The 18946-nt window shown below is 41.9% G+C and overlaps 7 protein-coding genes across 9 annotated transcripts; 2 read left to right on the plus strand and 5 right to left on the minus strand.

Annotated features, from left to right (window-relative positions):
- Nucleotides 1–36: 36 nt before the first annotated feature.
- Nucleotides 37–1188, minus strand: LOC108603452 (surfeit locus protein 6 homolog). Its single transcript, XM_017992283.2, has 2 exons — nucleotides 971–1188; nucleotides 37–912 (listed from the first exon to the last, which is right to left on the minus strand). The coding sequence occupies exons 1-2, from the start codon at nucleotides 1140–1142 to the stop codon at nucleotides 98–100; spliced, it is 987 nt and encodes a 328-aa protein (XP_017847772.1). The 5' UTR covers nucleotides 1143–1188; the 3' UTR covers nucleotides 37–97.
- Nucleotides 1189–1323: 135 nt separating this feature from the next.
- LOC108604724 (rho GTPase-activating protein 92B) lies at nucleotides 1324–7722 on the plus strand. Its single transcript, XM_017994303.2, has 5 exons — nucleotides 1324–1505; nucleotides 1768–2045; nucleotides 3723–3898; nucleotides 5609–6575; nucleotides 6632–7722. Exons 1-5 carry the CDS (start codon nucleotides 1453–1455, stop codon nucleotides 7492–7494), a joined length of 2337 nt encoding a protein of 778 aa, XP_017849792.1. The 5' UTR covers nucleotides 1324–1452; the 3' UTR covers nucleotides 7495–7722.
- A 1214-nt stretch (nucleotides 7723–8936) lies between these two features.
- Nucleotides 8937–9423, minus strand: LOC108602510. The gene is made up of 2 exons (XM_017990640.1): nucleotides 9333–9423; nucleotides 8937–9280 (listed from the first exon to the last, which is right to left on the minus strand). The coding sequence occupies exons 1-2, from the start codon at nucleotides 9380–9382 to the stop codon at nucleotides 8965–8967; spliced, it is 366 nt and encodes a 121-aa protein (XP_017846129.1). The 5' UTR covers nucleotides 9383–9423; the 3' UTR covers nucleotides 8937–8964.
- On the minus strand, nucleotides 9416–9882 carry LOC108602511. The gene is made up of 2 exons (XM_017990641.2): nucleotides 9614–9882; nucleotides 9416–9544 (listed from the first exon to the last, which is right to left on the minus strand). Exons 1-2 carry the CDS (start codon nucleotides 9807–9809, stop codon nucleotides 9426–9428), a joined length of 315 nt encoding a protein of 104 aa, XP_017846130.1. The 5' UTR covers nucleotides 9810–9882; the 3' UTR covers nucleotides 9416–9425.
- Nucleotides 9883–10231: 349 nt separating this feature from the next.
- Nucleotides 10232–12020, minus strand: LOC108601537 (solute carrier family 22 member 14). The gene is made up of 3 exons (XM_033294037.1): nucleotides 11367–12020; nucleotides 10641–11315; nucleotides 10232–10593 (listed from the first exon to the last, which is right to left on the minus strand). The coding sequence occupies exons 1-3, from the start codon at nucleotides 11995–11997 to the stop codon at nucleotides 10232–10234; spliced, it is 1668 nt and encodes a 555-aa protein (XP_033149928.1). The 5' UTR covers nucleotides 11998–12020.
- A 312-nt stretch (nucleotides 12021–12332) lies between these two features.
- On the plus strand, nucleotides 12333–14811 carry LOC108601536 (putative fatty acyl-CoA reductase CG5065). Its single transcript, XM_017989434.1, has 6 exons — nucleotides 12333–12360; nucleotides 13156–13380; nucleotides 13449–13516; nucleotides 13571–13666; nucleotides 13718–14661; nucleotides 14720–14811. The coding sequence occupies exons 1-6, from the start codon at nucleotides 12333–12335 to the stop codon at nucleotides 14784–14786; spliced, it is 1428 nt and encodes a 475-aa protein (XP_017844923.1). The 3' UTR covers nucleotides 14787–14811.
- On the minus strand, nucleotides 14806–17905 carry LOC108604322 (solute carrier family 22 member 13). Of its 3 annotated transcripts, none has more exons than XM_017993746.1 (5): nucleotides 17889–17905; nucleotides 16066–16751; nucleotides 15506–16012; nucleotides 15309–15452; nucleotides 14806–15253 (listed from the first exon to the last, which is right to left on the minus strand). In XM_017993746.1, exons 2-5 carry the CDS (start codon nucleotides 16721–16723, stop codon nucleotides 14853–14855), a joined length of 1710 nt encoding a protein of 569 aa, XP_017849235.1. In that variant the 5' UTR covers nucleotides 16724–16751; nucleotides 17889–17905; the 3' UTR covers nucleotides 14806–14852. The 3 variants fall into 3 exon arrangements, with proteins under 3 accessions (XP_017849235.1, XP_017849234.1, XP_017849236.1); XM_017993745.2 differs by lacking the exon at nucleotides 17889–17905 and adding an exon at nucleotides 17610–17700; XM_017993747.1 differs by lacking the exon at nucleotides 17889–17905 and adding an exon at nucleotides 17677–17681.
- Nucleotides 17906–18946: the final 1041 nt, after the last annotated feature.

Below are 18946 nucleotides of genomic sequence, written 5' to 3' on the forward strand. Positions count from 1 at the left end.
CTAAAAAACGATATTGAATTTTTAAAAGTACGCAGAGAATTTTGCTTTTTGAATCAACATTTTTATTTGAACAGAGTTAGCTATTGTAAAAAGGTAGTTAGTAGCCGGCTATAATTCGTCCCTTTTTGCTCGCCTTCTTTAGCTTCGTATTCTTTTTGTCCTTGCTACGCTTATCAAGATTCTCTTGTCTCTTCTTCTGGCGCTTGGCTATATCGTGATCCACCTTCTCCTTGCGCTCTGTCCACTTCTTCTTGGCCACGCGCTTCTCCACCTTGCGCTTCTTAATGGCCTTCTGCAGTAGTTTGGTGTCATCCTTCACCTTCTTGCCCTCGATCTTGTCAAACGCCTTCTTCCAGGCAATGTCATTTTGCAGTTCTGCTGCCTTCTCCGACTCGCCTTGTTCCTTTAGATCGTTTATTTGCTGGCGAGTATCCTTTAATTTTTTCAGTATTTCTTTTGGATTTTGATGTGATTTCTTGGCCTTCTGGCCTGGATTCGCTGCAAAGTCAATCTTGGAGTAAACTATCTTGGACTCCTCGTTGAACACTGGCTGTATTTTGACAGGTTTAATAAGTTCTTTACTCTCATCAGCTTCCATATGGCCGTTCTCCATTTTAACTAATCCGTTCTTCAGCTTCTTCTGCTTGATATTTTCATTTTTTAACGTTTTTGCCGAAGACTGTAGCAACTTTTTAACTCCCTTGCTGTTCTTCATCTTTTTGGCCTCACGCCTCTTCTTTTGCTTCTCTGTAGTGGGTCCCTTCTTTTGACGCAGCTTGTTCTTCATGGAGGCAAGGCGCTCATCCACATCTTCGTTTTCTGGATTTGCTTTTTTGGCCTTATTAGTTTTGCCTTTCCCTTTCGGCGCATTTTCATCGTCAGATAGCAAATAGTCTTCGTAGGTATCATCATCTGCAAAGGGCTTAGGTTATAATTTCTGTCATGTTTCATTAAAATCAAAATACTTTACCGTCTTTGGCAGAGTATGGAACCCGGTGTGTTGTCAGCAGCTCATGAATGCATTGCCTAAAATTCTTAACTGTTGGCTTCGTCTCGCCATTCTTTTTAGCGTCTGGGTCCGGGTGCGTTTGATTGTAGAACTTTTCGACCTGGACGTCGTCGTTTTCATCTAAGACGGTCATTTTGTATTTAAAAACAATTGTTGATATTTTGATAATGCACGTGTGTGCAAACGCAGGGTTACCAGCTTCGAGAAACAGATGTTATATCACACGCTTTGCAGCACTGAGTTTCGCGTACATATATCGTTGTATCGATATATCGATATTTTGATATTACATACACAACCCTATTTGTGTTTCTGTTGTTTTGTGGAGAATGACTAATTTGCCAGTGTTAATTATACACAGGAAGACCAAAACCACAACAAAGTGCATTTTAGCGTAAAAACGGCGGTCGAAGTGTGTGTAAAACAGCAGCTGCAGCAGCAAAATGAAGAAACAATTTGCGAAAATCAAAATTGCGGCTGAAAATCATCTATCCAGGTAGGTTCACGGTCAAGGGGGCGCCAAGGCAGGCGGGCGGCGCAGACTACGCGACGCACACACAGTAAGCAGGTGTTGCCTCATCACAACAACAACAACAACAACAACAACAACAACAAGAGTAACAGCAGCGAAAACAACAACAAAGACAATTAAAATGAAAAAAGTTCAATGCCAAAATAAGCGCAACGCTGCAATAAACAACTTGATGATGACCTAACGGCAATAACGTTTTCTTGCTTTATTTCTCATTCTGCGGCAGATCAACTAAATCGGATTGCAAAGACTCTGAGCTCGAGACAATTGAGAAGCAAGTCGACAGATACCGTGATACGATTGAGAAAATCGTGCGTAAGCTACCAGCACTAAGCAGCGGAAGCAGCAGCAGCAGCAGCGGCAGCAGCAATGGCACCGTTACCATTGAGGAGCATGAAAAGCGCATTAAGAAGAACAGTCACTACAAAATTGCACAGGCGCTGGATGAGTCCGCAAAAGAGTTGCCCAAGGATATGCCGCTGCAGAAGGTGCTAGCCAATTGTGGTAAGTTGCTATTGGGCGCGCCTACTCAGAGCAATACAGCGTGTGTGCGTGTGAGTGTGTGTGTGCGTGAGTTTATCGGCGACTCGCATTGGAAGTGATAAGAGCGCCGGAACACGCCAACTGTCTATAAAAAATCAAAACTTAGAAAATTGAATTCCAATACATAAAGCGCATGCAGGGCAGCCCAAACACAAATACATATGCAAATACCTGTGCATATATGTATTTATGTTTGCGCTGATGACTGTGTGTCATGGGCTTGCGTGCAACGTCTATGTGTGTGTGTATTTATGGCCTCGCCTTGTCTGCGCTTGGCCTTGTGGCATTTACATACATTTCTTAACATCGACGACGCTGACGTCGCAGTCTGCGCTTGTTTTTGTTGTTAGCGCGTTTTTTTAAACATTATCATAATTTTAATGTTTTGCTTTCTTTCGAACACGCATTCGTTGCTGTTGTTGCGGTTTGCCGCTTTTTATTTAAACTTGCCTATCTGCATATATTTTGGTTTTTTGTTTTGACCGCTGGCTCGTTATAATTATGTTGATTAATCCGCACACCCCTCGCCACCACCCGCTGTGAGCATTTTACTATGAAATTCAATGTACTGCGCGCATTTAAATGACTATTAAGTAAAAGTGAACTGGCATTATTATTTTTATAACCCACAAGCAACAGTAAAAAAGTAAAAGTTGTGCCAATATTCAAACTCATAACCTCCATGCTCAGCACCCACAGCAAAAATCAAATTTATTTATACTCATTATTCATTGCTAAAGCTTGAAAAGCATAAATATTAAGCTTAATGTGCTTAGAGTGCGTCATTGTGTAAACAAAACAGCTGTAAAGCATAACATTTATTAAAATTTAAAGTTGTGTCTAATTGTTTAAAAAGTCTACACGATGAGAAGCTCATAATGTTACCAATTCAATGTCGCTTTTGTTTAACTTCGTATGCATAATCAGACGAGTCGGGCGAGTCACATACTAATGTTTATATAGCATGCATATATATAAAGATTCGATTTTGTTTCATTTTTATTTACTACGTGCCTTTGTAAATGTGTCAGCTTATCGAAAGTGTTTTGAGTTACGCAAACTGAACGGAGTATTTGATAGCAAAGTATAAAAACTTTGTGTTTTTCGCTATAACTGTTGCTTTTGCGCCAGTGTGCGCCCTTTGCCAGTTACAACGATGCGCTTCAATTCAACTTTTTTCCCTATCGTTGTCACACTTTGAGCTGTGAGAGCGAGAGGCAAAAAACTAAGCATATCTTAAATGTTATACTCTAGTGGCTTTCTTGCCTACTCCAGCCCGCCCCTGCCCAAGCCCCTATTGTATTATGGGTTCAGCTGCTGCCCCGACGGCGCACTCAACACAATTATCACAATTTTGCTTACTCAGCTTCGTCAGTCTCGTGCACTACAAGTACGCCCGCCCCACCCCCCAACTCTCTCGCCCACTCTCTTTGTGGACAGCCCACAACTTTGGAACCGGCAAAACAGCACGCCAACATCGTTGCTACCGTCCTCTCTCTCATCTGCGATAAGGTCTTAAATAAGCATTGACTTCCTCACTTAGACACACTCCCAGACACACACACACGCACACATTTGTATGCAACTATGCAGCAACTAAAGTTATTATTGTTATTTGTAATCTTTCGCAATTTGCAGGCGAGCTGGAGAAGACAATTGCCGAGTGCAGCATCGAGAGTGAGCTGGAAACAGAGACCAAAGTTGTGCGACGTTTGAAAAACATTTTGGATAAAGAAATACAAGAGATCTCAACTTTGAAGCGTAATGTCTCGCGCACATTACAGGAATACACCTCACTGAAACGCAGCCATGAGGTAAGCAACGAACATATCATAAATCAGTCAACACACACAGCCAAGTTATAAATACTAATGTGTTGGTATTTGAATAATTTGGTATTTCCGTAGACAACACAAAACTCTTTCTTCACTGTTATTTGAAGAAACAAGCGTTGCTTAATTAGAAAATATGGCATCATGATAGCTTCGAGCCCAATCAAGTGCTTGTGATAACAGCACCCAGTTCCAGGCTCTCTGCCAAAACACTTATCCAAAATTATAGCCAGCGCTTTGATTAGACGCTATATGTGCGTGTGTGTGTGTGTGAAGAACACGCAACGACAACAATGACAATGAGATTTATATAATCCCAAGGTGGCCGCAGGGCAACGCACAGTGGAACACAACTTTTATTTATCTCGCTCGCTCAATGAGCTTTGCACCAATGTGCACGCAAAACTGGAGACAAGCGTCTGCCTGGCAAGCAATCAATTTTTCAAAACTATATAGCTGCTTTATTTACAACAATAGAATTTTATATGTCAATACATACAACTGACTGGAATGACTGTCAATAGCATTTAAGACGCACCGTTAAATTTGGCAAACAATTTATGACGATGTAGACAACTTTTTAGTTTATGTGTCATTTTGTTTTTAGTCTATTTTGGTGCTGTTTTCCGCTTTACAAGCCAAGACAACTCGACGACACAAGCATGAGCAACACAATTGGGCACAACAACTCATTGTTGTTGCTGTTGTTATTGCTGCTGCTGTTGCTTTTAAGGTGTCGGAAGACGTTCATTGACTTTGTCACAGTGACATCATAATTGAAAACTGTCCAAAGTGAGTTGAATTGAGTGTAGTTAAAGTCCACTCGCTTGTCATATACAAATTGTAGGGAAACTAAATTAGATTAATTCGTCTATTTGCTGCTCTTTGGTCATAAGATATTTATTTAGACGTCGCATAATCTTATCGGCACATAAGGTGCGTCTATATGCTCGTTCGCCATAATTTGCTAATCAACGTCAAGCTTTGTGTATTGGCAGCGTTCTAATTGCAGCTATAGATATCGATATATATGTGTGAGTAGCTTGCAAGTGCTAAGTTTGAATAGCACCCTGGAATCAAATAGTTGCATGTAGGTCATGTAAGCAGCTGATAGAGCTGACAAATAATTAGTTGACTGGCTATTGTTTGCTTAAAGTAAAGAAATACAGTTGCTGATGCTATATAATTATTTTTAGCTGCATTACAGAGGCAGCTCTTAAATTTATTCAATTTAAAAGTATAAATTTCCAGCAGCAATTCTAATTCCAAGCACAGTGAAATATTTCTGCCACTCAGAGTCAATCATAATGCTTATCTTATTGCTTGAAATCAAATCGCTTGTTTTACTTTATATTTCCATAAATGTTTGACTGACTCATAAGCAGCTACGAGTTTGTCAATTATCGGTCAGCAAAATGTGTGAGAAACAAAGACGTTGTTGCCACAGTTGTCTGTAGCTATAGCTAGTACAATTAGCTGCGCTTTTAGCAAGTTTGCGGAAGGTTAGATAAGATAGTAAGGGCAGGAAGAGTGCGAGACGAGCAACTATTAGTAGTAGCTTGTCACACTTAAGCAGCGGCAGCGTGTGAAAAAACAATTGAATAAACAATAGAAGAAAGCGCTAAGCAAAGCGAAAGATGCAGATGCTTATCTTGAGTGTTTGGCTAACTGGTGAACATTAATGTTTTGCAGGCGGCCATACGTTTGGACGAGCCGGCGGCAAAGGTGAATCACATCAAGGGACAGCAGGAGGAGTGCGAACTGAAGCTGGAAAAGGAGCGCGATGCGTGGGCAGCACAAATGCTGGAGCTAATAGCCAAAGAAGATGAAATTGTCAACTGCATACGCGACTATGTGCTGAACCAAAGAAACTATCACGAGCGTGCGCTGAAGCATGTGAATGAATCGCTGGCGCGCATACAGGACACCATACAGGGCACAGAGAAGTCGCGCTTTGGCACCTCGCTGAAGGAGCATCTGACGTCGACGCATCGTGATATCTCTTACATCATAGAGTTGTGCTGCTGCTGCCTGCTGGAGCATGGACTGGAGGAGGAGGGTCTGCTGCGTGTTGGCTGCGCCAGCACCAAGCTGCGACGCATGAAGCATGCGCTGGAGGCGCAGCATGTGAAGACGCCGCTGCCGCTGGAGTATCAAGATCCACATGTCATTGGCTCCATACTGAAGCTTTATCTGCGCGAGCTGCCCGAGCCGCTGCTCACCTATGCGCTCTATAAAGATTTCATACGCATTGCGGAGCGTCACACTGAGGCGGAGCGCAAAACCGAGATCAAGGCCATACTGAGCAAGCTGCCCAAGGAAAACTACGCTAATCTGCGTTACCTTACGCGCTTTTTGGCTTTGCTGCAGCAGCGCGCTGTGCACAACAAAATGAGCTCCCAGAACTTGGCTATTGTTATGTCGCCCAATATGCTTTGGCCACGTGTGGACAAGAGCAGCAATGCGCCTGCTGATTACATAGGTCAGGTCAACAGCAGCTCAGCTGCCAATATTATTGTTGAGCTGCTCATCAGTCAGTGGGATTACTTCTTTGAAGGCGATGTGGAGTTTTATTTAACGCTGCAGCGTCAGAAATTATTCGTTGAAGGCAAAAGCAAGTCGAATTCATCTAATGAGCATTTGGACAAGCATGACAATGGTTTGTAGCTTAAATTTATATATGTTTCTTTTATTAATTATATCTTTTGCTTGCAGAGGTTATGGAAAGTCCGCGCTATGGCACGCTGCGGCGCCAGAAAGCAAATGCGCCTTCGCCGCCTGTTAAAAGCGAGGTGACCACCAATGGCAGCAGCAGCGCTGTGGCTAATGATACACACACACACTCGCAAACGCAGCGACCGCATGCCAAGGAACTATTTCCACAGCCGGACAAGCAAGAGAAGCCTGCAAAGCCGCCGCTGCCTAATCTGGCGCAGTTCCAGCAGCTGACGCAATCCACTGGCAGTTTGTCATCAACTACACAGCTGGAGGCGCTGCCGCCGCCGCCCGTAACACCTGCTAAGCCGGTGCCCATGACGCGCACACAATTCTTTGGCCTTGACAATTTGCCATCGCCAACGTCAGATCGCAAGAGCATTGACAGCATTGGCAGCTTCAGACTCAAACCGGATTTGCCGCAGAAGCCGCAGCTGCCCAAGCGGCCCATAGTGCTGCCGCTGTCAGGTGCTGCTCACACTAAAGGCGATAGCAAGAGTGATGATGAAGCTATAACGCCCACGCAGTCAAGCATTGACAATGGCAATGGCAGCGTGCGCTATACAACGGCAAAGTTTTTGGAAAAACTTAAGCAGGACAATTGTGATACAAATGGCACACGCGATGAAGTTGTAACAACAACAACAACTATAACAACAGCGCCAGCAACAGCAACAGTTGCAGCAAAGGAGCATAACCATAACCAGGAGCAGCCAGCAACAGAGTCAGCCAACAACACACAGAAGGAGCAGCAGCAGCAAACACCAACCTCACCCATATCGCCAAACTCATTTCACACGCCCAAAAGACCAACAGTGCCGGCTCCACCGCCGCCCACAATACGCAAGCAGCAGGCGGATTAAGTTAGTTAGCAGTGGCATTGGCGCTTTCTTTAATTAATCGCAAGACTTGAACGCACAGTAAATTAGTTAAATGTTGCTTTTTGCTTTAATTGTTGCTGCTGCAACTTAACAAAAAGCAAATATATATGATAGGCATGTGAATAGCGAGCGAAAGCAACTTAATACTGTATTCTGCATTTGTATTCTTTGCAATTAAAACTTAAATTGTATAATTTTTTATATTTTTTCTTAGCCATATGTCTGATAATATCCATATACAAGTTATATATATATTATATTATTATATAGTCTCTAGTGCGCGCGCATTCATTAATTAATTCAATTGTCAAAATTTCATTTGCTACGCAAGCGAAAGTCTTTGTTTCTTATTGTTAAAATCCTTATTTAAAGGTTGTGATAGACAGCAAAAACTAAAAAATCTTATAGACAAGGTTCGTGTTTCCTTAATTTGTGCATTATACTTCTCAATCGGAAAGACAATTTCAAAAATTATTATTACACACACACGAGTTAATATTATTATCAATGTATTCCTTTTTTATTTTGTATGCAGTAGCAAGAGCATGTACATACCATTGAAGTCTTATCAATTTTAATTTTATGTATTTTGTATTTCTGCTTTATTATTATGTAATGCAATTAATATTATTTTGTATCTCTAATAAAATGATGTATGATGAATTGTTGTGTATATAAAATATACATTAAAAGTGATTATAATTTGATAAGCGTTTTGTATTTCATTTTGTTTAATTCGTTATGTTGGAATTTGGTTTCAATTAAAGTTGCGCATAGTATTAGTAATCAAATTAAATTAAAACTGAAATCAAATACAAAGCAAACGATTTAAAGTTTGTAATAAATTGTGCTAAAATTGACACTTCTTAAGATCCAACGCACATTATCTTCTTCCAATTTCCTTCTCTACTAAAGCTTTTGCTTTTCTACAAATCCTTTTTCTCAACTATAACTACAACTTCATAGATACCTCAAGTTACTTGAAAGATTATTTAGATCACATTTGTGCCATTATATTGAATACGGCATAGAGACATCGAGCGGACTTATGCCGCTATCCATTTTATACCTCAACAAAAACACAAATAAAAAGAATTTAACTACTATTGTAACCTTTTGCATCCAAACACGGCTTAATTTCCTTAGCTTACACTTAGCTCTGCACTAAACTAAACTATATTTTCCTACTAAAGAACGTGCATGTATAATAAAGCATAAACAAAAGATGAGCAATAATTTATGAAAATGCATTTGCAGCGACCAATCACAAACTATAAAGTTTATCGAGTTTACAAAGGTTGAATACAAAAGTTATAGAAATTTAAGAAATGCAATTGCAACAAATAGAAAGTTAAAGTGTTTATATGCATATATTCTACAAAAGCTTGAATAAAACAACAATTTGAAGCATATATGTATGATTTATTTAAGAAATTATAATTATTCTATATGTTAACTTATGGCTTCATTGCTGGCCAATTGCTGAGTACTACAAAAATCTGGTTGCTTGGCTGCACCTGTGATCTGCATGAAACGCAGCAATATATAAGAGTTGCCCAGCTGGGGATTTAAGGAGTTGTCTGCGACATTATTCATTGCCTTATAGTTTGTTAAATCTTTGGCATCCAGCTCACGCACATAATCCATAAAGTTATCCACGTTCAGTTGAGCTTGAGCTGCTTGCTTAGCGCCACTCTCTGTGCTTAGTTTACGTTGAAATTCGCTGCGATAATAATCATTGATCATGGACATCATACCCTTGGAGTACCTAAATGATTTATTAAACATTAAATAATATATATCAAATGCACAAGTATTACCAATAGATGATGCCAATTAGAAACACGCCCTGCACAAAGGGCCCCACCATTTTAGCTTAAGTTGTGTTTATTTATTTGAAGTTAGTTTCTAACTTATTGCCCGTTCCACCATTCGCTTAACATTGTGTATTGTATTTTAATATTAGGCCAGGCCATAGTCAATATGATTACTATAGTATTAGCAAATACAAATAGTTTCATCATCTCCCATGCTAAGCAAAGAATAAATTAGAATACATAAGTTTACTTTATATTTTATACTGTTTAGTATATTTACTAACCCTCCGGCGTGCGCAGATAATCGCCGAAGCCCGAGTTTAAATCCTTTTCTTGCTCTTCTTTAACTTCAAGCTTTGTAATATCCTTGCTCTCTGCCTTTTCCTTGGCCTGTGCGTGGCCTTTGCTGTGTCCACTATGCTTATGCCTGCCGTAACCCGTTGATGTATTGGCAAAGGCAGACTTTGGTTTTGATTTCATTGCATCCACTGCGCCTGCAGCAAAAGGAGCTAACTGCTCCCAAATAGCTTTTAACCACGTCTAAACGCCAACAGCGCTCTACCGACAATGATTTGGGTCTCTATTGTGATGTGGGTCGTATTAGTGTTTCTGTTTTATGGTTTCACTTTTATTGATTTACAATTTACACGATGAGTGCATCGAACAGCAGACACTAGAGCAATGTACTTTAAATATCTTTGCTTATATTGGCTTTAGTGTAATTTTTAGGGCGCAAACGGGGCATGGCTATTGAGTACAAATTTTAAATGCTCAGCAAGCAATTAACTAATAACAAATTCTCAAAATAACAACAGCTATGTTTTTTATTCAATTTCTAGTGAGATCTGAGTATTAGAATTTTATAAATAAATTATATAAATTTACAAAACTAATGCTATAACCTACAAGTTAGTGCTAAAGCTGCTGAAACGTCTATAAATCTCAGTCATGTGGGACAACAGCTGCTGCTCTTGTAGCTGGCGACGCTTAAGCTCCGCCTGCGGTGTGACCAAGCCACAAATACAGATGCCACCTATAATGGCCAGCACACAAAACACGGTTAGAGGCAACACCACGTTGAGCTGTCTGAGCACAATGAGAAATGAGGCAGAGAGCAGCCAGACGCGAGCCCAAGTGATCACTGAGAAAGTAAACGCAGCTCGCTTTGAAGGCGGCACAAGCTCATCCATGCTGGCTTGCAGCATAGACTGGGCGCAGGCAACGGCAGCTTTGGAGACAGCAGCGCAGCATAACCACAAGAAAACTCTAAGAGCTTCATCTAGCGAGGAATACAATTGTTTAAGTTGGAACTTCGAAAAGTATTTGGCAACTTACCTGCAATATCATTGAAAAGCCAACAGAGACAGCCAATGCCGCCGCCCAGAATGCAAATTGCACCTGTCCATTGCCACTTGTGAGCATCCAGCTTAAGATTTATATGCAGCGCTACGCTGCTACCAATCAACTCGGCTAGCGCTATGACCAAAATGATTGCCACGCGATAATCTCGGCCAAAGGAGCGCACATTCAGCAGCATGCCAATGTGACTGATGAGCACAGCCGCCAGCGCCATGTGAGTGAGCAGCATGTGTAGCTTGGCACGCTTGTGTCCATGCCACAGCTCCAGCCAGCGTGCAGCTGGAGATTGCGTACGCAAGCGCTCGCCCAGCAGCTCCAGCTGCAGTCCAAGATCATGCGGCAGCTTATGGCAGCGCTCGTTTATTTTGGCTGCTTGCAGCACAAGTTGCAGCACTTCATGGAAAGCTTGCGTGGGCTCCGCATAGCGTAACAGCCAGCGTGGCGACTCTGGCAACCAAGGCAGCAGCAATATAATTGAAGCAGGCAACAATGTTATGCCCACATAGATGTGACGCCAACTGGATACATAGGCAGCTAGAGCAGGCAACAACAGCAGACCTATAGCAAAGAAGGCCTCATACAGCACAATGCAGGCGCGTCGGCATTTGCCTGTAGTAATATCGCTAACTGCAATGCAATGATTCTAATTAAATCTTTAAGGATGAGCTGTGAACTTACTTATGTGCAGTCCAGAAGTTAACATGAAGCTGCAGCTAACCGCTGAGAGACAGCGAAAGGAGCAGTGCAGACTAAAGTCCTTGACCACTCCCGTGGCTACACCGCAGCAGATGAGACTGAAAAGCCCAGAGATGTAGACACGTCTGGGACTAAGCACACGCATTAGACGCGTGGCCACAACGCCGCCAATAAAGAGTCCAAACAGATGCCAGTATTGCGACCAGGATACAAATATTTCGCACAAGCAAACCAAATCAAACTCCATAATAAGCGAACGAAAGTGATAATTATAGTTGAACTGCTGGCATTGCCTGACCACGTAGTTGCTTTCGCCATAAGAAACTAGCACATAGCACTGATCCGCAGACACTGTGCTGTTGTCTGCGGCGCCATAGACGCTAGTATCGCAGCTATATTCCTCATTTGCATAAATATCTGGCGCGGTGAATATAATACAAGCCATATACCAAGCAGCTGGCAACTTGCAGAGAAATATAATTAGCACGGAGCGCAGCTGCCAGATGCCAAAGTGTCCCAGCACATCCTGCAGAACGTCACTCTCTTCAGTTGTCTGCTCACTTAGATCAGCAGCTATTGGTTCCTTGCCATATGCACAGCTGCTTTCGTTCATGCTTGAAATTTAGTTGCCACGTCTTATGGGTCTCGACCCTCCAGCATGACTGCGACTTCGCTTACGCATTGCTTCAGCAGCTAAATTTTTTGGTAATCGCTGGGTTCGGCTTAATACGATCAGTTGGTGCTGGCCAACGATGTCGGCGCTAATTAAATTGTCACTGATATTAAACTGGCAATTCAATTGTTCGCCGCCATTGCAAATATCAACTGCTCCTAAACAATTATGTCAACACGCAGACTTTTGGTAGTAAATATCACATGATATTAGCATAGAATATTACAAGCTATATGCCAAAGTGCATATAAATGTTTAAATAAATGCTGTTTGTAATGAAAACTGTTAAGTCCATAGTGGAGCGTATACGCATTATGGTTGTTGCCTCTGCTAAGCAATTGTAAGAAAGCTATCGAGTACACTAACCGTTTTAGCAAAGGCACATACGTTTTTCATACGCCCTGGTGAACAAATACACTTTAATAAATAAAGTAAAATGTAAATAATAGATAAAGCGACTAGTTGAATTTTAAGCTCATTTATAGTCGACTATTAATTATTAAATTTACTAGCTTATGCTTATATTATATGCTAACTAACATATTAATTATGATAAGTACATATTTTAAATGATAATACATGTTACTCAGTAATTTTAGTTTATGACCCTGTGTACTTAGGTTAGCATAAAGAATTTTGACTAATTGCTTGTCATACTAATATTCTGTGCAAGTTTATGTGTTCCACTAATGAATGGGCGGAGAGAGTATGAGATGCTTATATAAGATTTGGCAAAAGTCACTACTTACATAGTTACGTCAATATTGTTGTTGATGTTGCAGTAATGCACTTGCTACTTGCAGCATGAGTTGCAAACTTGTTTTTATAGGACTTTGAGTCTAACGTGTGCTATTTTTGTGACTCTCACTGAGCTTTTTCACTTTCATTGCAACAACAAATGCGACGCTCCACTGCAATTGACGTTGCACTTGTTGCTGGCGAAAAGTGCTGGCCAAGCAGTTGCATTTCAGCCAGCAAAGTGGCCACAACGCTGCAGCATGGAGACCAAATTGGATATCTACAAAGACGCCATCATCTTTATAACAGGCAAGCGAAGCAAACAAATACAAATCAAATATAATTGTGCGGCTTAAATAGGCGCTACGGGCTTTGTGGGAAAGGCGCTGCTGGAGAAGCTGCTCTGGAGTTTTCCACAAATCACACGCATTTTCATGCTAATCCGTCCCAAAGGCGGCGCCACAGCGGAGCAGCGCTTCCATAGCTTTCTGCAGAACAATATCTTTGAACGCTTGCGCTGCAATTATCCGGAGCGTCTTGAGAAAATCTGCTACTTTGCTGGCAACATTGAGGATGATAACTTTGGTAAGCGCCAGAGCAAAGTGAAACCACTAGAAAGCCAATTGAAAACGCTTAAATTTGCTGACCAACAGGTTTAAATGAGTGCGACAGACGCAAGCTGTGCGCCCAGGTTAATATTATTTTCCACAGTGCGGCAACAGTAAGTTAAGGCTTTTATTTATTTTCATTTATTTACGTTTAATTGCAATTGCAGGTGAGATTTAATGAGTGTCTGAAGGTGGCAGCACGCGTTAACTCAATGGCCACCTACAATCTTCTAGAGCTGTGCACGCAAATGAAGCAGCTGAAGGTAAGCAAACGTAGTTACAACAATAAACAGCTGCTAATGTTTATTTGCCAGCGATTTCTTTATGTGTCCACTGCTTATTGCAATCCGGGACGCAAGTATGTGGATGAGCTAGTCTATCCCACGCTGCCGCCTGTGGACTGGCGACAGTTTCTTGCTTGCACACAAAAAATACCCGAGGAGTATCTGAATCGTGTGGCAAACTATATTAAGGGTCCGCATGTTAATACCTACACCTTTACCAAGTCCATAGCTGAGCAGATTGTCAACTCGTACAAGCATTTGATACCCATTGTCATAGTACGTCCATCAATAGTGACCGCTGCCTATTGCGAGCCGTATCCGGGTTGGATTGACAACATACAGGCCATTAGCGGCATTATGATGGAGATTGGCAAGGGCGGCATTAGCAGCATACTGGGCGACAAGTCGCTCATCTGCGACATTATTCCAGTGGACTTTGTAGTCAATGCCATGATTATGATGGTGCATAAAGCGCAGCTGGGCAGCATTAGCATTTGCAATGCCACATCGGGTGTTACGAATCCCATTAGCTGGCAGCGTCTGGGCGATCTGACAATGAAGTGGTCACGCATTTATCCCACCAAGCGCATGATTATGTTTCCCAATTTCAAGTATCGACGCAGCGCGCTGCGGCATGAGCTGGCGGTGTGGGTGCTGCACTTTGTGCCTGCTCTGTTTATGGACTTGCGCACGCTGCTGTTCAGACAGAAGCGTCGCTTTGTTACGCCCATTGCTAAGAAGTTTCGACAGGCTTGCCTGGCTGGCAGCTTCTTCTCACTCAACGAGTGGATCTTTAAGAATCGCAGTCGTTACTACTTTAAGGAACTCATCGACAACGGCACCTTTCCCACGCTCTACTGGAATCTCGAGCAGCTTGACTATGATGACTACGTGCGGCGTCATATGATTGGCATTAACAAATATTTGCATCGCGAGCAGTTCACTGTAGATGCCAACAAAATGCACGTTACCAGGTAAGCGCTGCATCAAATTCAAATCAATCATAAATTAATTTTGCTTTTCTTATTATAGAATCTATTGGCTTTGGATATTTGCGCATCTGTGCTTCTATATGCTGTTAGTCTATGTGTTGTTGTAAACGCAACAAACATTAAATGTTGGCTTAAACTAATCACAGAGCACTGAGTTTTATTCGATTTATATATTACAAGCGCGTATTGTGCACATCCGACTCGATGGTCCAGACTGGCGCATTCAATGGCGACTGCTCCTTTTTATCCTGCGGCTGCTGCTGCTCCAGCACCATTGGCGCTACACTTGTTCTAGGCGTAAGCAGCAGACAAGTGCAAATGCCCCCAAGTATGCTGAAAATGCAATAAGAGGTCAACGACAATGCAGTGTCGATCTTCTTGAGTACGTTGAAGAAGGGCGCGGACAACAGCCAAACACGCGCCCATGTCACCACAGAGAAGACAAATAGCTGCTTCTTGTTGGCTGGCATTAGCTCATTCATGCAGGCTAGCAGCATGGATTGAGCACAGGACACTGCCGCCTTGGGCACTGTAGCAATAATCATCCAAAGCGAGACTTTCAAATCCGCATCCACTGCAAAGAGCAAAGAGTTAATTTGAGTTGACTCACATAGTTTACTTCAACTTACTTGCATCTGCGCCTGTGAAGAGCCAGCCCAAGCAGCCCAGCATGCCTGCGAGTATATTGAAGGTGCCAGCGCACTGCCATTTCCACTTGTTGTGCTTCAGCGTAAAGTGCAGCGCCAGAAAGCAGCCAATAATCTCAGAGAAGCCTAAACAAATATTTAAGTTAAGTCATACTCTATAGCTGTTGCTTGAAACTTACCCATGGCAATTGTATTTGGCACTAGATAGTTGCGTCCGAATGAGCGAATGTTGAGCAGCATGCCCATGAAGTTGATGACAAAGAAGGCCAGCGCCAAATGAGCGGCAATCATGTGCGTCTTGGCGCGCTTGCCCTGCCACAACTGAGACCAGGGCGCTGGTGGAGGCGCTGCTTTAAGACGCTCGCTTAGCACCTCCAGTTGCTGGCGAAAATCTGGCGGTATTTTGAAGCTGCGATCATTGATTTCAGCGCCTTCGCGTACAATGCGCTCCACATAATCAATGGAGTGACTATCAACTGCGCGCCGCAGCAGCCAACGAGGCGAGTCGGGCGTCCAGTTGAGCAGCACAATAAGCATGACAGTGGGAAAGGTGATGCCTACATAAATGAGTGACCAGCTGTTGAAGAAGGAGGATAGAGTGGGCAGCAGTATGACGCCCACAGACCAGAAAGTGTCATAGAGTATAATGGCGCCAATGCGATGAATGCCAGCGGTTATATCAGCAACTGCAAGGAGTGCGAGTTAGTTGCAGATTGTACTAAGTATGGTTAAGACTTACAGATGGCCTGGCCAGCGGTGAACATGATGGCGCAGCAGACAGCGGAGAGACAGCGAAAGGCGCAGTGCAAACTAAAGTCACGAGCATAGCCAGTGACGACGCCACAAAGGATCTGCGCAACGGCGCCCACGCAGTAAGTGCTGCGTGGACTTATTGCGAGCATCATTTTGGTGCCCACTACACCACCCACTAGCACACCAAACAGATGCCAGTACTGCGTCCAGGCTATGAAGATGTCACGCAGACAAACCAAATTGAATTGCATGATCAGCGAGTCGAAGCTGGACACATAATTGAACTGCTGGCACTCGCTGCGACTGTCCGTAAACTCATCCGACACATAGCACTGATTGGAGCTGACGCTGTAGTTGCCACTGCTGTTCAGATAGCTCGTATCACAAGTGAACTCTGTGCGTGGATACAGCTCGGGTGCGGTAAAGATGATGCAGGCCATAAACCAAGCAGCGGGTATTTTGCATAGAAAAATGATGAGCACAGTGCGTAGCTGCCAGATGCCAAAGTTGCCCACAACATCGCCAATGATGTCGTTGCTAGGAGCAACTGGTGATGCTGCCACGCGTCTGACACTTCGGCGAACGGACTCACGCAAGCGCTGAGATAGCTGCGGACTCGGCATGGGCGACGCTTGATTGACCATGTTCAATGATTTGCTAGTGGAGCATTGCCTGACAATAAACAAAGGCGACAGTTTTTCAGTTTGTGCTTTAAATTCGTTTTGTTTATAAATATGAATGTGCGGCGTGGAAAAACTATATGGTTACCAATTGAAATCAATTGAAATCAGTTGACAACAATGAGCATGAAGCAAATTATTGAGCTGCATTGCAAGCAGCTGAGTTTTATATAGAAATTTTGACTGGCATGCGATTAATGTAACTAAAGCTCAAGTTCAAAGCCATGTTTGCTTAAATAAACGTTACATTACTTAGAAATCTACGCTGCGTTGCTTAAAGCCGCACTTTGTATACTCTTGCCATTAATTGAGTTCAATTAATTTACTCAATTCAACGATCAATTCCAAGTGCTCGACAGTTGTCGATTTCTGCAAAAAGTGTGCGCGGCTCTGCGTTTATGGATGTCTAGATTACATTACTTTATCGCGGACATATAATGTGCCAATACAGTTGACTTATTAGTTTATTAACGGGGTTATGTGTTTGCAAGAATCAAATATTGACACACTCATACGTAAATAAAGTAACTGATATGATAGCTATCAATGATATATATAGTACTTATATCTAAGCTTCAGTTATGGATAATTTATACTGTGATTTTGCCGTCACTGCTTGTCACTCAGCAGACTCTACTTTAAGCTTAACAATTTGCTGCTGTTTTATTTGCTGTATTTATTTGTCACTTGTCACTTTAGCAACTTGATTTCGCTGATTTGGCATAAGGTGTTAATTTCTAGTGTGGAGCGCATGTGGAGCAAAGACCACCGAACAATGCCACAGCCACAGACATGCCGCATTGAGCATGCAAATATTTTAATCTTAAATTAAAGTGCTGGTGCTAATTACTGGTGGGTTGACTGGCAAACAGGTTTCCCAAATAATTCATATTTGTATTTTCCATTAATACGCATACGCTTTTCTGCAGCTGAACAATGCGCAGCACTTAGAAGCGGGGGGAGCGCTTTATGCAATTAACTGATCCGACTTGTTGTGCAAAATGCAAATTATTAATAATATTAGCAGCGCTAAAATGTAGAGCGCATTATATTTAGTTATAATTTATGCTAGTAGTTCATTTTATTAGCATTCTAGAACTTATAAATTTATTTTATAGCCCTTGCTCACTTTTTATGCCACAAATTGTTTTTAATATCAATAAAATATTTTATTTATTTTGGCTGCTCAATGTATTTCACGCATTTGAATTGTTTACAAATGAAAATTAATTATTTAAGCAACAATTCGAGTTATGTGCGGCCTGCACGCGTTTCAATTTGCACTTGGGGACACCGGACGCCTTTTCTTTTGCTTTGGCAGCGCACACGCGTCTTAACCGAGCGAGAATCGAATTCCAACTGCCGCCAAAGACGGAGCCACAGACCAGCGTCCAATGCTTTAATTATACCCTGTACCCATTGAAAATGTCACACAAAGCGAGCATATACGACTTGCAAGTATTTATAGCAAAGTTAGCTAAAGTCAGATAAAGAGCGCGTAACTCATATAAAACAAAAGTGTTTGGCTTTGCGTTTATTTGTAGCGCGTCTGTTAGTCGTGCATTCAAAAGTTTAATAATTTGTGCAAATAATTAAAATCTATTGACTGGCCTGCCCGACTTGTTAACTATTTAAATAAACTACATATAACCGTCTTAGGTTTTCTAATTCTAGCGCTTACCGGAACCTTTTAAGCTCATCAGGATATTGTCAGTAGAGTCAATGTCAATCGCGTTTATTTCCATGCAGCTAATCAATAAGCTACTTTATTTTATTAGCACTGCTACTTTTTGCAATTGATAAATATCTTGTTTATTTAATGCGGAGGTTACTTATAATAATTGCTTTGTGCTTCGCTTTAAAGTTGTAATCACAAGAGCTTACAGTCATTGCATTTATTTATACCTACCGAATATCTATTTTAATCTTTATTCTACCTGTCGCGCTTCTGTTTACATTTGCTTAGGCATTAGCCATTGTAATTTATTTTCGATTTGCTGACACAGATAAGAAATCATTTGTTGAGACTTTACTTTAGTTGTTCAAACTAAAAGGGGATCAACTAGCACTTGGCCTTCGATTAGTAAATGAATTTTTATATACTTTTTGCTTAGATTATGCCTGAAGAGTATAAGTATTTTCATTTTGCGGATTATTAAATATAAAATGGCGCTGTAGTAAGTTCTG

Source organism: Drosophila busckii, chromosome 3R (genome assembly GCF_011750605.1).
Source record: "Drosophila busckii strain San Diego stock center, stock number 13000-0081.31 chromosome 3R, ASM1175060v1, whole genome shotgun sequence".
Classification (NCBI taxonomy): Eukaryota; Metazoa; Arthropoda; class Insecta; order Diptera; family Drosophilidae; genus Drosophila; species Drosophila busckii.

Coding starts and splice junctions, on each gene's coding strand:
- LOC108601537 (XM_033294037.1), bottom strand. CDS start 11,997: ATGAACGAAAGCAGCTGTGCATATGGCAAGGAACCAATAGCTGCTGAT. Junction 11,316..11,366: donor AACTTCTGGACTGCACATAA/GTAAGTTCACAG, acceptor ATTGCATTGCAG/TTAGCGATATTACTACAGGC. Junction 10,594..10,640: donor GTTGCCAAATACTTTTCGAA/GTTCCAACTTAA, acceptor AAGCTCTTAGAG/TTTTCTTGTGGTTATGCTGC.
- LOC108602510 (XM_017990640.1), bottom strand. CDS start 9,382: ATGGTGGGGCCCTTTGTGCAGGGCGTGTTTCTAATTGGCATCATCTAT. Junction 9,281..9,332: donor CTAATTGGCATCATCTATTG/GTAATACTTGTG, acceptor TAAATCATTTAG/GTACTCCAAGGGTATGATGT.
- LOC108603452 (XM_017992283.2), bottom strand. CDS start 1,142: ATGACCGTCTTAGATGAAAACGACGACGTCCAGGTCGAAAAGTTCTAC. Junction 913..970: donor TCCATACTCTGCCAAAGACG/GTAAAGTATTTT, acceptor AGCCCTTTGCAG/ATGATGATACCTACGAAGAC.
- LOC108601536 (XM_017989434.1), top strand. CDS start 12,333: ATGAAAACTGTTAAGTCCATAGTGGAGC. Junction 13,517..13,570: donor TTTTCCACAGTGCGGCAACA/GTAAGTTAAGGC, acceptor TTGCAATTGCAG/GTGAGATTTAATGAGTGTCT. Junction 13,667..13,717: donor CGCAAATGAAGCAGCTGAAG/GTAAGCAAACGT, acceptor TTTATTTGCCAG/CGATTTCTTTATGTGTCCAC.
- LOC108604322 (XM_017993745.2), bottom strand. CDS start 17,674: ATGCGTATTAATGGAAAATACAAATATGAATTATTTGGGAAACCTGTT. Junction 16,752..17,609: donor GTTTGCCAGTCAACCCACCA/GTAATTAGCACC, acceptor GTTTATTGTCAG/GCAATGCTCCACTAGCAAAT. Junction 15,453..15,505: donor GCCAAATACAATTGCCATGG/GTAAGTTTCAAG, acceptor ATATTTGTTTAG/GCTTCTCTGAGATTATTGGC.
- LOC108602511 (XM_017990641.2), bottom strand. CDS start 9,809: ATGAAATCAAAACCAAAGTCTGCCTTTGCCAATACATCAACGGGTTAC. Junction 9,545..9,613: donor TTATCTGCGCACGCCGGAGG/GTTAGTAAATAT, acceptor TTCTTTGCTTAG/CATGGGAGATGATGAAACTA.
- LOC108604724 (XM_017994303.2), top strand. CDS start 1,453: ATGAAGAAACAATTTGCGAAAATCAAAATTGCGGCTGAAAATCATCTA. Junction 2,046..3,722: donor GAAGGTGCTAGCCAATTGTG/GTAAGTTGCTAT, acceptor CGCAATTTGCAG/GCGAGCTGGAGAAGACAATT. Junction 3,899..5,608: donor CACTGAAACGCAGCCATGAG/GTAAGCAACGAA, acceptor AATGTTTTGCAG/GCGGCCATACGTTTGGACGA.